Raw genomic sequence first — 16287 nt, 5'->3', positions numbered from 1 at the left:
CCCCCCCCCACCCACCCAGTTGTCTCTGTCCAGTAGCATACACAGTTGTCCATCAGGCCCTTTAAAAATAGTTGTTGTTGTTGTCGTTTGGTATGGAGTGTATGCTCTCTTGTGTATTCCTCCGTCAGTGAAGTACAGTTCGACTCTCCTTTACCGGCGCCCCTTTCGTGTTCAGTTGCTCCGCTTTCCAGTGTGATCTTAACACTCTTCTCCAGCCTTTTGCTCCGCAGGGCTTGCTCGCTCTTATCTGCTTCCCTTCGCAGGACACCCAACACACACACAGTTCCTCTTCCAGCGGATTTTAAACTGGCCTGGGTCATCATTTTCACATCCAGAGGGAGTTTGTAGGCTTTGGTGCTTCCTTCGCCAGCTGATCTTATACATTAGCCTTTCATTCTGCAATTCTGTGTATATAACTTTCCCCATCCAGCAGTTTTTCAACTTGTTTTCAGGGGGGCGTGTCTTATCACACATCTCTCTCAGTCTCTTTCTCACTCACACCTTTCTGCTTTGAACCTCTTTTCCTGGCCTTGGTGTTTTCTCACTCCTTAGTTCCTGCTCTGTTTCTTTTGTCACGAGTGTGCGATTGCTGACCTCCCCTATCCATTCTGCCTTTCAAAAATGGCCTCGTGCCAGAACTGAGCAAACACATTCAGATTTCCTGGTGTGGCCGGCGAACTTAATGCCAAAGGGCTTGGCCTAAACAGCTTTCTATGCCCTCCTAACTGCCTCCATTGCCTCTTGTGTGTGCTCCAGTCTGCCCTGTTGCTGCCCTAAATCCATGCCAACTTGGGATAAAGGCAGGATATAAATAAGCAAATGTCTCAGCTGACTCCCACCCCAACCGGATACTTTCAGTTTCTCTTAATCAGTGTTCGGCCAAGCTTCGCTTCTCCTAAATAGCCACATATGTCAACATGACAAACACCAAAATAGCTTAAAGACTAACCAATGTATTATGGCATAAATGTAGTTTGTGGAAGTTTATGCCATGACATTTGATGGCCTTTAAGGTGCCACAAGGCCCTTAGTCTTTTGCAGCAAAAGCAACAAAACAACTTTTTTATTTATGGTGCTTTTTCTTTTACCACTTTAAGTCGGGTTTGAGAAGAAACACAGGGAATGGGGGCTGGGGAAAACAGGATGCCTTTTGGATAAGGACATCATGAAAACCACACAAAAACCATGCACTTCGAAATGCCATGTGTAGGCATCCCCGCTTCTCTGAAAATGTAAACACAACTGAGCATTGTTTCACCTTGAAGACTAATTTATTGCTGCATAAGCTTCTGTAGACTAGAGTCTACCTTATCAGAAGAATGGAGTATACATAATTGGGAGACAGGAGAGGGTAGACAAAGATGAGCAAGATCGGAGGAAAATCTGCTGAAAAAGTACAGACTGTGACAGCTGTCAATGCCCAAATAAATGCATCATCAAAGCTGTGTTGATGGTAACACCTGAATCCTGGCATGGGTAAGCTACGTGTATTAATTGGCTTACCAAGGTCAGGGTGCCTGTGTTATTATCAATACTACTTTGTCAACTAGTTTGCCTACATTTTACGTCATTGTCACAATCTGACCTTTTTGCATTATGTTTCGCTCTGACCTCACTCCTCACCCCGCCATTTAGATGAGCCTGCAAACTCAGGTTACCACTTGATTCATCTGTACATGACAGCTTAAGCCACAAGACACCATTATTCTCTTAAGGGGCCACAGACCTCTTCTGTTGTATTTGCTGCAACAGACTAACAAGGCTACCCCTCTGGAAACGGCTAGACATCCTGCCTTTTCCTGCTTCCGTTTAGACCCATGTTCTGCTTTCCTTTTCCCTGCTGAAGAACCCTATGCAACCCAACACCCTGTGGCCCTGCTCTAATACCAGCAACTGGACTTCTAGAGGAAAAAGAGATACCTTGGCCCATGCTCTCTTTTCTTCTGAATGGGGTGCCTACTAATACTGTTCTCTATCCTTCCCAGTTTCATTCATTCCAGCAACTTTCTCATGTAAAAATGCAGCAGTACCAGTTCTATTCCTTCATGACTGGTGGGTTTTTGTTCCCCTCTTGGCTCATTTGCCATTCTTCCAACTTCTTGAGCTGCCCTTTTTTCCTTCTTCCTCTTTTGTACTTGCGCCTTCATCTTGGAGAGTAGTGTCACCTCTCCCCCCCCCCATAAAACCCACCACCACTCTTACCAGTCTGTTCCCTTCTTTGCAAGGCCCTTGGCTCCTTCTTTCTCCTCCATTGCCTCTTCCACAATTTCCACTTTCACGCTCCAACTTCCACCGGTCCCATTTGTTAGAATCATTTTGCTCAGTGCTGTATTCCCTCAACATTGATTTTATTCATTTCTCCAGCCAATACCATAAATTTCACTGCCGTTCTCTTTCCTGTTGAGTGGCTGGGTGATGGATTCGGTTATACAAGCCAACCTCCACGCCTATGTGTGTGTGTTGCCACCAAATCCAGGCAGCTTTGGCCTCCTTGTTAGCAAACCTCCTCTGACGCAACAGTTAACTCACTGCAACAAACTCCCACCTGCAAAACGCTCAGTGGGCTCTGGTGGGCTCTTCCCTGCTTGTTCCTGCTTGCTGTCTTTGTAAACACGACGGATGAGAGCAGGAGACCTAAGAAGTGTTTCCTCTCTTGCTGCTGCTGGTTCTGTTCATTTGTTCCCAGCAAACATGTAAACATGCTCCCCACCTCCTTCCCAGGGGGGTGGGGAAAAAGAGCTTTTCTCCGGCAGGTTCTTGTAAACATGGAATATCGAAAGAGTTTTATTTGCTGTCGAAATTTGGCAGTGGATGGAAGATGGGCAGATGGGTCATTGGTTGAACAGATGACTGGATGGATGGAAGGAGAGTGAGAGAGAGTGCAGAGAGAGGGAGAAAATGGCGGAGAGGAAAGAGGAGATGAGAATACCTCCCCATCTAACTTTTGTTTTCTTTCTCCTGTTTCACCTTATTTTTGGCTAGCTAAAATCCCTAGAAGGATGGGACACATGCAAGCATAACAAAGACGTTGTTTCTCTCAGTTTCGCTCTCTCGTGTCCCTCTCTCTTTCTCTCTCTCATCTCCGTTCTTGTGCTCCTGTTTTTGCATGGTTCAGAGATGGATGGGGACATGGGATGGATGTTCTGTACTCATGCTGGCTCCCAGCTCCAAAGATGAACGTTTCGGTGCTAGGGATGAAGTGGCAAGTTGAGTGCCGCCTTCACTGGAACACTGAGGGGTTCGGGTGGGGGAGGAGAGGGATTCAGGGGCAAGGCGGGTTGGGGTTGGGGTTGGGGTAGCGGAATAAGAACACAGGGAAGGAGAACAGAAGAAGGAGATTTTTACTACCTGGAAAGAAACATGAAGGGGAAAACATTTTCACACATGCCCCAATTCAACCTCCCCACACCTGGCTTCCACTAGAATCTGGAGCATGTGGGAACAGGTCATTGGGAAAGCAAAATGGAGGCTAAGGAGGCAACGTCAGGGGAAGGTCTGATGGGTGCACTTATTTTCTCCTTTTTTCGTTTTTGGCTGCTTTAGGTATGCTGGCAACAGGAAGCAGGGAAGTTAGGATGGGAAAGGGTTCTGAGGAGACATTGGTAGTTATGAAGATGGCCTGCTGCGTAGAATTAGGGCCAAGGTTGTGGCTGAAGGCCAAGGCCAACATAACCTTACGAAAAGCACTGTGTAATGCGAGGGGAGGGGAGGCTGTAGCCATCCAAATGTTTTTGGGATTCCCATTTCCATCAGCCTGGGTTAAAGGTCAGGCTTAGTGGGAGTTGTAACATCTGGAGAAAACATCTGGAGGACCACAGGTTCCCCATATCTGGGATAATGTGTAATAATTTTGGGGGGAAAAGAAGCAATAGCTGTGCTCGGGGAGGGAGTTGCTCTGAAGGGAGGACATGAAAAGCAGAGCATACAGCAAAAGGGATAAAACTGACCATTTCAAGAAGCTGCCATTTCCTCCAGAGGGTTAGGAAGAAAATGGAGGTGTTGGGGACAACTTTATGAGGAAAAGAAAAGCTCTTTTCTTTTGAGAAGGGAAGGCATGGAACTCGCCTCACTCCTCAGGTAACAGTGATCCTGACTGCTCTCCTGAACTCTCAAAATACTTCTGTAAGTGTATACACAGCAGGATATGAAAGGGGTAGGAGAGGCAGTCCCTTTTGTTGATTTGGTTTCTAACCCCCCCCCCCAAAAACCCCACCTTTCACACTCTTCTTGAGTTTTGGCAACAAAATGTTGTGGCGTGGAGTGCTCCCTATATTCAGTGTTCCAGCCAGCCATGCTTCCTCCATCCCACGTCCACCCTTGTCTTTCCTTCCCAACAGATAATAATAATAATAATAATTTATTATTTATACCACGCCCATCTGGGCGGCTTCCAACAAAATATTAAAATACAATAGTCTGTTAAACCTTAAAAGCTTCCCTAAACAGACACTCAGCATTTCATGATTTCTGAGCGTGCTTAGCCCTTCCTGGGCTCCTTCAGGCTGGGGGCTTAATGGAGTTTTCTTCTATTCTCCCCTCCCCCAACATCATCTCCTGCAAAATTCCACAAACTTACTGATCCCTCCCCTTTTTTCTCTCAGTAGCCCCATTTTGGCTACAGAATTAACTTAGCACCTGCATTATATATGTATATTATCTCTCCACTGATAAGCCTCTCTCTTAAGAAGGGCAACTCTTACAAAGATAGCCAATTTGGAGCAGCTTCCCCTTACTTTAAGCGGCCCCCTCTATTCCACTGGCTCAGAGAGAGGTCACAATCTGATACAAACATATATTCTTGACTAGAAATTGCATCATCTGTTTATTTATTTCATAAAATTTATACACCCCTTGACTATAAAGTAAAATTGGTTTAAAACAATACTTCTGTGACTAAGCGCTGAGTGCTGTGGCAAATGCTGACTTTTTAAGGATTCTAAGAATAATATATTCTCCTCTGGCCTGATGGTGTCCCACAGGTCGCAGGTCCCCCTCAAAAGCACTCAGGCAGTCAGGATCCAGCTGAAATATGCTGTCAGGTGGCATGTGTGCAAATGGGCCACCATTCGTGTTTCCATCCCTAGGCTCACTACGTCCCATAATGCTTTGCTAAGCCCTTCTCTGGCCAAACTGATCACAAATGCTCCTTTTCCCAAAAATCCCTGGAATCCCATTCTGCTGGTTTCTCTGTACTGCAACAGAAGACTGGGCAAGGGGGTTAGAGCTTAAAGGACAAAATGTTTGGACAAGAGTCCTCTCCACCCCCTGGTTCTCGGGATACTCACCTCCGAAGTTGATGGCGCAAGATGCCACGATGATGAGCACCCCCCCGACCAACGCGACAATGCTCAGCAGCTTTGCTACCCGTCCCAGGCGCCGTGCGCCGTCAATGTCTCCTTGCTGGAAGCTGTTCCGGGACTGGCGAGGAATTTAAAAAGAAAAAAAAAAGGAGCAAGGGTTTGGTGATTGTCCTGACATACAGCCTTTTGGAAGAACAGGGAGAATTGAAAGAGAAAACTCTACACTTGCCTACATTGTCAGAGGAAAATGGGCCCACACGCAGGGGGCCCTCAGCATGGTGCCACCAACACCCACCCACCCCCAAGGCAGTGTGTGCTTCTGTTTCAGCTGCTACGGCGGCAGTAGCAGCCCCTGCCTTCTGCTGTAGATTTCATAGATCTATAGGCTGGGGCCACCATATTCATCAAGAAAGCAGGCAGTCACCACAGACGATACCACCAAAACAGCCATCCAGGGGGTCAGCGGGGGGGGGGGTTGCAGCAGAGCTGGGTGAGGCTGGTGAGGGGCCCTTCTGAACCCCTGGGGCCCTTGCCCACTGCCTCACCTGGCTGGCTGCTGGGGAAAAGCCAGGGTTGTGGGGTGAGAGTCTTGCTGTGCTGTCCCAGACTGGGTCCTGAGCACCTTCAACAAAAGGCATCTCTGGCAGCAGGTGAGGGGAGGACCTTTGCCAAAGAGCCTGTCAATCCGCGCCCAGTTCAAGGGGACAGCAGCCAGGGGGCCTCATGGCCTGACCTGTCACCAGGCGGCTGCATCAGTGCATGGGGTTTGGGAGAGGACCTAATGCTATGGCAAGAAGCCAAGAAGTTGAGATCCTTCTTGGCTGCTGCTTGGAGGGAAGGAATCTCTGAGCTTCGAGACACAAGAAAACAGAATTTAAGCCTGTGATCCTATGCCCACCTGGAAGTAAACCTCGTGTAGCTCAACGGAACTTACTTCTGAGTAGACACGGAAAGGATTGCGCAGTGAGAGGCTCGTAGGGTGGTAGCATGTGCCCAAAACGGATTTGGGTGGATTGTGAATGGTCAGCTGGCATGAGCCGCCAAACCTATTTTGCTACATTTAGCGGTTTTTACCAAATAGGAGACCTGAAGGAAACTTTCTAGTAGGTTGGTTGACTCTCAGAGAGGTGTCCCAGACCGCCTTCTTGTGTGGGTAGATTTACCTGTGAGGAGGTGCTCCAGTCTGAGATTTTAAGCAGCAGACTGAGCCACTTCCAAGTTAGTGGCCTTGCTCCTTGGCTGAGGAGGAGATTGACCCACAACCTCAAGGGGCAAACGAAAGAGAAAAGTGACAAGGAAGCGCTACTGTGGGGACAGCCTTGGTGCTGGTGGGTGTATCAAAGCAGCAGGTGGCTCTCCTAGTGTTCCAGGACACACAAACCAAATATACACACACACACAGGCGCCACTCCCTTTGCACTTACCATGACAGAATACACAAAGGCGACGATGTTGATAGGCCAGATTGGGCAGAAACAGGAGAGGGCAGCAATGAATATGTAGTCTCTGGGTTTCTCCCCAGCTTCACCAGCTGCTGATCCTGTTGCAGAAGCCTGCCGGCTCAGGCTGGCCCGCGGAGATCCCGCGGATCCCGCTAAGTGCACCTGAGACCCGGACAAACTGCCCCTCACGACAGCCCTTGGGCCGCCATTGATGCTGTTCTGAGGCTTCAGGTCATTCAACGACGCCGACTTGGAGCGGGCTGGGGGGCTAGTGGGTGGGGCCGGGGTGGTCCCTATCTCCTCAGCTGAGCCAGCCCTAATCCCCGGGGGGTCCCCATTCTCCTGCGGCTCCCCCACCGTCTCCTCCTCAATGGTCACCGTCACCATCACAGGCGATGCGGGGGTCTCTGGGCCTTTGGGGCTCTTGGGTGGGGACTGCGGCTTGGGCTGCTCCTCAGGCTTCCCCTCCTCCTCCTCCTCCTCCTGGGCATGATCCTCAGGCTTCCCCTGCTCCTGCTTCTCCTCCTCCTTCCCTTGCTGCTCCTGTTCTGGGGGAGCCTCGTTCTTCTCAGCGTCGTCCGACATGGCAGGCAGCTACCTGGATTAGAGGAGAATTAGAGGAGGGGGAATGTTCAGGGTGGAGAACCAGCCATCTTTCCCCTCCCTGCCTGGTACTGAGTTGAACTTGATCTGCAGAACCAAAGTCCAGGGCCAATGGACCAGCGCTTCTCAACTTGCAGCCAAGTTCCCAGAGTCCTCCAACCCCCTAGCAGCCTTCAGTGTCCCTTTGAGCTGCATAAAGCAGGGATGGGTGACTTGATGGCCTTCAGAGATGGTTGTGTTCCATTTCTCATTGTTCCTGGCTCTGCTGGAGATACCCCCTCCCAGTGCTTTTTTTCTAAAAACAAAATGTTTAGGGGTAGTCTCATTTTCCTACTCGTATTGAAATACTGCCCCTCAATGAGGCCAAATTTAGATTCATTATATGTTTAGGGGTAAGCGTGTCCCTGCGTACCCCCGGGGGGAAAAGCACTGCCCTCTCCCCTGGTCTAAAGTGATGTGTGGATCAGGTTGATGTGCAAAAAGGTTGACCAACTTATCAACGGTTGCAAAAATTGTGACAGCTGCATATGGGGGAGGGAGGAAATAACATCACCTCTCTTCTATGTGATTGGTTTTTTATAGGATATGGGATGTCTCTGTGAAAATTGCTACTTCTTATTAGACACGTGCTCAAGAGAAATGAAGTATATGATGCTCGATTTGTAAAGAAAGGTGAATGGCTTTTAGCATTATATGGAAATATTAATTCAGCCGGGATGCAAGGTTTTCGTTTGTTTTAATTGCTCCTATATATGGAATAACGTAACAGGTGCTATTCATAGAGCAATAATTCATAGCTACTGTACATGCCTTTCTAACAACACAATTATTTCATAATATATCATATAATACAAACTAAAATATGAACAGAATGCCTCTGAATTCATGCTTTCCCTTTCACCTAAGTAGCATCAGGCAGGTCTGCCACACCAAAGATTGGGGGTTAGTATTTATTTCCTTCTCTTTCAGCAATCTTGAGCCCAGCATTTCATTATTTATTTCTTTTTACTGTGTAATGGGTGGCACCCATCCAGGTGAGGACACTCACTCAACAAGGCCAACCCAAGACACTCTGCCGCCTGAGCCAAAATAAAACATTGCATCCCCTCTGGATTTCACTTCAGCACTGACAATGGGACTCACATTTGAGTCAGCAGGCTAGTTTAGCAGGGCGCTGTGTGACATACATCACTCTACCTTCTACAGAGAGAGGTGGCTGGGAGGTTCAGAAAGAGCATTCAAGGACTGATACAACTGCCCACCCCCCTGTGACACCTGAGGCAGTTTCCTCACTCTGCCTCATGACCCAGCTGGCCCCACCACCCAAATACACACCATCGCTACCATCACCATCTTTCCAACCAACACAACCCGATATTGCCATTCCACTGAATGGCACATGCGCTGTTAGAAATTAGCCAGGCACCAGGCGCTTTTTGCTACTGGAGTGGTTCTAATCACAACTACGTGGATATTTCTGGGCGCCAGGTTGGCAGCCATAGTTTTAAAACCTCTGCCTTAGTCCATCGTTTATTCCGGTTCCATTTCCACTGTGTGTGTTTCTCCTCCTTGCAAACTGGGACAAGTGAATTGTTGTGAGAGCAAGCTACAGTCAAGTAACGTAGATGAGATCATTGGATCAAAAACTGTAGCATTGGAAAGGACCCCGAGAATCATCCAGTCCAACCCCCTGGAAAATAGACATTCCATTGTGGTGGCTGTAACCTAGATTTAAGGTGCCATTTGACACCTTGCTTATATATCTGAGTTTCTAGCGCTGGGCACATGTCAATCTAAGTGATGTACACAGCCCTTCTGCTACTGAGAGAGCAACCTGGCTCCAATATATCTAAAGAGCCCCTGCGGACTCTTTACTGTTTTGTCCCATCATGATCTACAAGAAGGACTAAGAAACTACTTATAACTTTGTGAAAAGCATTTGCATTCCGCCTTTCGTTTCATGGAGACGCTTGTGTGGGAGACGTGTGTTTTTAGTTGCCAGTGGGAGCACCTAACAGTTGGCACATCTCCAGAGGTAACTCATTTCACACAAGTTGGGCGCCTGCATGGAGGAGGTCTTCCCTGCAGTACCATTTAGCGGACCTAGGGAACCTGTGGCACACTTAACAAGACCTCCTCCACAGATTGCGTTTATATTAAATTTCGCCCAGTTTCTTATTTGGCAGAAATTCAGATTCAGCTTTTACGTTGCCCTTGGAAATGGACTTGGAGGAATGCTTAATGAAGAGCCTGCCAACAAACCCGTAAGGCAAGTAATGTTAACCATAAACTCAAGGTGCCATTTCAGATTTCAGTAGCGGGTGGATGAGGGTGAGAAAGAGATTTAAGTGGTTGGGAGTTAAGCCCTAGCAGCTGGTTTGTGGATACCTTCCTAGTTAAACTGCAAAAAGCAAAACAAAAAAACAACAACATGTACACATACTTTAAGACATACCATCGCATAAAGGAAAATTGTTACGTGTGTGTGTGTAATCTGTCTTGTAATTCTTTTCTTCTTTTATACTTCGCAGTATCTACAACAGTTTTTATTCACAGAGGATAAAGACCTGCCTCACCCCTTTTTGAATGCAAAGAGATCTCTGGCAAGCGCACCTTGTATGCATCTCTATTCCGTTGCTTAACAATAGGCTACATAGCGTATAGAACCAGAGAATGGGCTCGAGAGCAGCTAAGTGCTCCATCACATGGGGCCGTCCCTGCCTTCCCTGAATGGCGTTCCTAACGCCAACACTCCAGATTCAATATCAATGCTTTTCTCTTTCCAGAAACAAAACTGGGGAAAGCAGTCTTTGAAAGGAGGTAGAAATGGAACTCAAGCAAGAAATAAATGCTCCCGTTTTAAATCAATAAAGTAGCTGCAAACACTAGCCCACTTGAAAACACACACCAAAACAACTATTATCAAGGACATGCACAGAACTAAAGGCATCCTCTTGCCCAAGGCACAGCTCTTAGGAATTGTGAGAAGGGCTAAGTACAAACGGAAGTCTGGAAATAGCAGGCATTAAACTGGCGGCTCTGGTCAGTGGACCACTTCACACATAAAACGGACTCCCTGACAGGGCCCTATAGCCAAAGGCAGCTCCTTTGCAAATGTACCTCTATGATGCATATTTGCAAGCAGGTGTTTATTGCATTCCCTTCTAAAAATGCCCTGCGTAAACTGGCCTTCTGGACTGCCTGCACCACAGCTATCAGTGCAAACAAGTGGACCCACCATTCATCTTTGGCTGATACGCCATCTATACCTGGAAGCTGCCTTAGACCAGATCAGACCATTGGGTTTTTTCCACTGACTGGGGGCAGGTCTCCAGTGTTCCAGTAAGGAGCCTTTTCCCAGTCCTTACCTGGAGCTGCTGGGGATTGAACTTAAGACCATCTGCATGCAAAGCAGATGCTCTTCCAGCTGAGCTACGGTGGTTCACCTACCACTGGGAGATCAAGGCACTGTTGTGCATACTTTGGTGGCTTCCAGATTAGAGCCCTCTGAAGCCCTCCACATGTGCTTGAAGATAGTTTGGAAACTTCAGTTAGCGGAAAATGCAGCAGCAGGCCACCTGTGGACAGATGTATGCGACTGTTCTTAAATATCACCTGTTTTGAGACATCTGCCCTTAAAATCCTAGAGGTTTAGAGTCCTCATGAACTCCTAAGATTTTCTGACGAAGACCTGTTGCTGATGCTCTATGGAGAGGTTGGATTCACTCCCAAATATGGGCAGCGTCTTCTCAGTTGCAGCTCTGATGTTCTGGGAACTCTTTAGGAGACAGGTGAATAGTTTCTCCCCTGCTGTCTTCCGAAAACTGAGCTAAAATGTTTATTTTTCAGAAAGCCTTTAGAAATCAGTTGGTTTGTTATGCTTTGTTTGTTTGCTGGCCTAAGCTCCTTCTAAAACTGTTGTGGCTTTTATCATTGTCAATGTTTGTTGGCGTACAGTTTTTGTGATTAAAATCATAAGCCGCTGTGCAGGTTTTTTTAAAAAAAGAGACACACATGTGATAACACAAACAAACAAACAACTGTACTTCCTGGTGGGCATCCTGTGATCTGTTGGGACACTTCCCTGGCACGTGTTGCAGTGCCTCTATAGTTGTGTAACACCAAAGCAGACTCTCATCATATACCAGGCTGTTAACTGCAAAGCATTATCAGAAGACACAAGGTCCCAAATGAATGTGTGAAAGCAGAGCTGTATGCATGGTTATTTACATTTCTATCCTGTTTTTCTTCCATCATAGAATTCAATATGATGTACATCTCCCATCCAGGCAGTCACCAGACCCAGATGTGCTTAGTTTCATTGAGTGGCGGCCTTCAGACTGCACCCTAGAGCTCACAAAGTCAGAGGAGACCAAGTCAAAGGATACACACAACACACACAAACAAACACACACAACTCCAAAACATCCAGTGTAACAAATACCTTGCATCGGCTTATCAGCAATTGGAAATGATCAGGACAGTTCACATCTGATCCAAGGAGAGAGGCTGTAGAACTGGTATGCAGAACCAAGAGCATCTTTCGCCACAGTGAGATGAGCAAAACAGAAGCAGACTCTCACTACATACAGGGAATGTATATGCAGAATTGAACTGCGGGTTGGTATTGGAGGGGAGCAGTAGGGGCTGGAACCATATTGAATTATCTTAAATTTACTGATTCTGCAGGAGGAGAAATTAAATCTTGGCAGGCATAATTATTCCATCAGACTCCTTCCTAGGTCATGCTAGCCTCTGCTTAGGTGAGTTATCACTAATCTCCACCTTAAATCCCTTTCCACCAGAATCTTCACAAGGAAATTTCAGGGTGGGAACTGACCAACCTTGGTCCCCCTCTTCTTTCACCCTTCCTTCAATTCAGTTCTTTGACAGAGGATAGACCATATGAGTGATGCTGTGGGTTGATAATCTTCAACAAAAGATGTTACAACTTCTGCACTTTCAGGTCTGACCTACCTCTCAAAGATCTGGGGCGCTTGGCCTGGACACAGTATTCTGTGATGTTAAAATGTGCAAAGGCAATGCAATTTTAGAAGGTATGATCAGTTGCAGGGAGAGGGAAAGGGCATGGATCATCGGAAGAAAATAGAAGCTAGAGGGAGCTGGTATAGATCTTGTAGAGAGGAAAAAGGAAACCTTAACTATGTGAAGGGCACCAAATCACATGGGAGGGAGAAGAGGGGAGGGGGTAGGGTGGATGGGGAAGCCCCATGGGCCATCTCTGACCTACAGGCCAGAGGCAGCTCCCCCACAGCTGACAGACTGTGCTAATTTCCCTGTGGATACCACTGGGACTGATCCTGATTCAAATGGAACTTACTCTCACAGGTAAATGTGCATACGATTTGTAGGCAGACTTTGGTTTGATTATGCTCAGACTTCAGAGCACAATCCATTGGGTTTCCTGCAAAAGCACCACTGAAATTAATGGGAAATATGAAGTATATTATTTGGAGGGAAGCAACAACCAGGGGGAATTTAGAGTTCTTCTCTAGAGGCATAAATGGGTTAGAAAACCATATGTCAAGGATGCAGGAGGCTGTGTTCATGCATTCCTTCCTACAATCTGGCCAAAGCTGTTTTAGTCCCCACCCCCCTGTTGTTTGTAAGAGGAAGAGTGGCAGGGATATGTTTTTTTCCCCTCTTCAAAAAGTGCTACAACAATTGTCATGATATACTGGTTCTCATTACCATGTTCCTGCTTCCTGACTGACACACTCTTTGAACGAGACACAGACAGACAACATGATTAAAACACTGGCTGGCACAAAGATGCCATAACAGATTCTCTGACTGACACAGCCATCCGATTATTATGGAGCCTGGAGGCATGGAACACCTCCACATGACCAAGGCAGTTGTGCTTGACATCCTGCTCCTTGCTGATCCACATAGTGTAATGGGCATCCACACAATTTCTCTAGTACCCATTCAGCAGGCACACCAAGAAGGCTGACATGTGGCACAGCCACCACTTTGTGCAATTCAGACGCACAGGGACCTGATTTGTTCCCAAGGCAGATTATTATTTCATGACAAACCCCAATGCAATGGACATTGATCCTTAAAACCGTTACCTTATTTCCACACACTTGCATGTGCCCTGCACACATTTTGATTGCCTGCTGTGCAGCAGACGTAACCACAGCAGTAAATCCTGGGCCATCACATAGAGATCTTTGCCTGACACCTCCGATTAGCCTGACCAGCCGATCTCTGTGCTTGACAGCCTCAACAATTCCTTCCCAGTTACTGGCTCTGGCAACCAGCTGCTGCCTTCCTCAAATGGAAGATCTGCCATGGGGAGGCTGATTCCCCATCTGTTGAAGCCGGACGCCATTGAAGTCATCCTGACAGGCCCCATGGTCAAGCCACCAATGGTCTCACCCACTCTCTCCTTCACCCACCCACAGCCTTGCCATTACATCACATCCTTGGTCCACTGCTAAGCATTTTCTCTTATAAGAAGAGGAGACACACACAGAGAGAGAGAGCATAGTGCTGATGCAGGCTCTCCTTTGACTTAGGGTAGTTCTGTGTGCTTTGTCCCTCGCCAGTCCACCCTCTGCAAGCAGTCACACGTTATGCTTGCTGCAAAGACCTATTAGGTGGCTTAAGGAGAATCGTTGGTCATCAGACCCTACCTTGGACGGAATTCCCTTTCTCAGATAAATCACCTGTTTAGGGACAGAGGATCTCACGTGTGAATGTGTCCTGTGCTTTACACAGTCAACATTCCTCCCTCCCTTCCCTTTCTCTAAGACCACACCCAACTGGGCAAACCCACCTTGGCGCCCCCCCTACCAGAGCCGCCCCTCTCTTTGGGCTGCTTCCACACACACAGTCCCTCCTTCTCCCTCCTCCTGTACCAGGGGCAGTTTCTCCTTCACAGCATCCATCCACAATCACCTTTCCACCACCCAAACCGCCTCCCTTGGGGACTCCCGCTTCTATCCTTCATCTTACCCCTGGTGGGAGCTCACCTCCACAAATCCTTCCCTCCTCACCTGTTTTCCCTCACTGTTTACGCCCCCCTCTCCCCCTCCTCCCAGTGACTTCACTCCCCGCACCCGACTTCCCTAGACCACACGACCAACGCCTTCTGCTACCAAGGACAGCTCCTTGCAACCCTTTTCTAACTCCGAGACGCGCCTGTATCTTCTGCTCCTCACATCCAACCCGGCCCCCAGCTTCAAAGGGGAAAAGCAACCCCCCTTCTTCAACCTGCCAGCCATTCACTGCCCCCCTGCTCACTAAAACCCCATTCAGAGAGACTTATGGGGAAATCCTGCACGGGTCTACTCAGTAGCTGCTCCCATTGAGTTCCTCGGGACTTACTTCCAGGAAAGAGAGTATCGGGTTGTAGCTTTAGCAAAGGCTCGCCACAGCCCACCCCTCTGCCCCCTTCGTCTCCGCCTAAACACCCACTGCCCTCCCCCCTCCATTTATCTCCAACTTCCCTCTCACGCCCTCCTTCCTTCACACCCATTTCTGAGCAAGGCTGAGCCAGAGCTTCTCCACACTCAGCCTCCCTCTCCCACCTCCCTTAGCTAGCCCGTCCAACTCTTCGACCCATTTCTCGTTAAGGAACACAGGCGCGCGCGCGTATACACGGGATCGAGACCCTCCGACATCTCCCCCAGCCCCCAAACCAGCTGCTTTCTTCCTCCTCCCTCCCGCTGCCGCCCTCCTTTTCCTCGCTGCACCTTTCCCTCTCCAGTCCCTTATCCCATTTCTGTGCCCATAGATGAAACCAGCAGCCGGCGAGGGGATTCGGTTGCCCTACATATCCACCCCCCACCCACTACTCCCTGCTGCCCCGCCCTCACTTCGCATCCCTACACCCCACCGCCAGATGCCTCCGTGAACCCCCCATCTTCCAGCCCCACCATTTCCATCGCCACCCCTTGGAGAGTGCCCCCCGCTCCCCTTTTCCCGTTCACACCCATCTCCGCCTGCTCCCTTCAGCCCCCCCCCGTCTCCCCCGCCCGCTTGCCGCAGCACCGTTATCCTTTAAGACAAATAGATAAAGAGGGTTTGGGGGGGTTAAGGATGGACCAAGGCAGGGTCTCTCTTCTCCTACCTGGGCTCCCGGCTGTGTCCAGTTGGCAGAAGGGGGTGGGGTGGGCAAATGGCTGGCAGGATTAGTGCCCCCCCTTACGCACACATCACACCCCTCCCTTTCTGCTGTATCCCTCCTTCTCTCCCCTCCCCTTCTCTCCCTGGCTTCAGAGGGAGGAATACATGGGGAAATACAGCCTCCGCCCCCCTTCCCTCCCCCCCCCCACAAACCCACCCCTCTTACTTGCTCACTCGGCAGCTTTGTCTGCAAAGACGCCCCTTCCCCTCCCTTTGCACGAGTGTGTGCATCAAATGGTCTAATCGACCCTGCTTCTTCAAGGCAAGCTGGTTGAGGTTGGGGGGAGGGAGTTGTGGTTTGGGTTTTATGAAGAATCAGCTGATCGGGCTGGGGCAAGACATTAGCAGAAATGGTGTTGGTACTGGAAGCGTCCCACATATTCTGTATCTCCTCTCCACCTCAACCCCCCTGGAATAGACCAAAACTTCACGTCAGCAAGCCACAAGTGCAATGAGCATCAAAGGACTAAGAAGTCCCAGCACCGCCACCATTGCCTCCTCCTCCTCAGGGACTGCCCAGAGGCACAAATGTGTGCTGAATAAAAATGGGAGCTGTCAGATGGGGCTGAAGGGTGCCTGGGAAGACCCCATGGGTGGGACTTGAGGGTGCGGGACTGAAGGGGACCCCAGGCTGGGCGAAGGAGGGAAACTGTGCCCTCCGCCCAGCTGAGCTCAGCAAGATGATGTGGGAAATTTTCTGCACCAATCTGTTTTGGGGGAATCCTGGCTCCACAGCCCTCCCTCCTCCCCCTCCAGGAGAAAATTATATAAAATCTCTCGCT

General features: G+C 48.7%; 1 protein-coding gene across 3 annotated transcripts; it reads right to left on the bottom strand.

Moving 5' to 3' along the window:
- Nucleotides 1-1191: 1191 nt before the first annotated feature.
- Nucleotides 1192-15853, bottom strand: PRRT2 (proline rich transmembrane protein 2). Of its 3 annotated transcripts, none has more exons than XM_053363620.1 (4): nt 15680-15853; nt 6725-7340; nt 5286-5418; nt 1192-3231 (listed from the first exon to the last, which is right to left on the bottom strand). In XM_053363620.1, exons 2-4 carry the CDS (start codon nt 7325-7327, stop codon nt 3221-3223), a joined length of 747 nt encoding a protein of 248 aa, XP_053219595.1. In that variant the 5' UTR covers nt 7328-7340; nt 15680-15853; the 3' UTR covers nt 1192-3220. The 3 variants fall into 3 exon arrangements, with proteins under 3 accessions (XP_053219595.1, XP_053219592.1, XP_053219594.1); XM_053363617.1 differs by having other exon boundaries at nt 15672-15846; XM_053363619.1 differs by lacking the exon at nt 15680-15853 and adding an exon at nt 15450-15609.
- Between the last annotated feature and the right edge of the window lie 434 nt (nt 15854-16287).

Source organism: Podarcis raffonei, chromosome 13, assembly GCF_027172205.1.
Source record: "Podarcis raffonei isolate rPodRaf1 chromosome 13, rPodRaf1.pri, whole genome shotgun sequence".
Lineage (NCBI taxonomy): Eukaryota > Metazoa > Chordata > Lepidosauria > Squamata > Lacertidae > Podarcis > Podarcis raffonei.
This window is presented reverse-complemented; position numbering and strand designations above follow the sequence as displayed.

Bases quoted from the DNA above. Each gene is read 5' to 3' on its own strand.
- PRRT2 (XM_053363620.1), bottom strand. From the start codon at position 7,327: ATGTCGGACGACGCTGAGAAGAACGAGGCTCCCCCAGAACAGGAGCAG. The intron at 5,419-6,724 runs GTAAGTGCAAAG...ATTCCTCGCCAG, and splicing joins CCTTTGTGTATTCTGTCATG to TCCCGGAACAGCTTCCAGCA.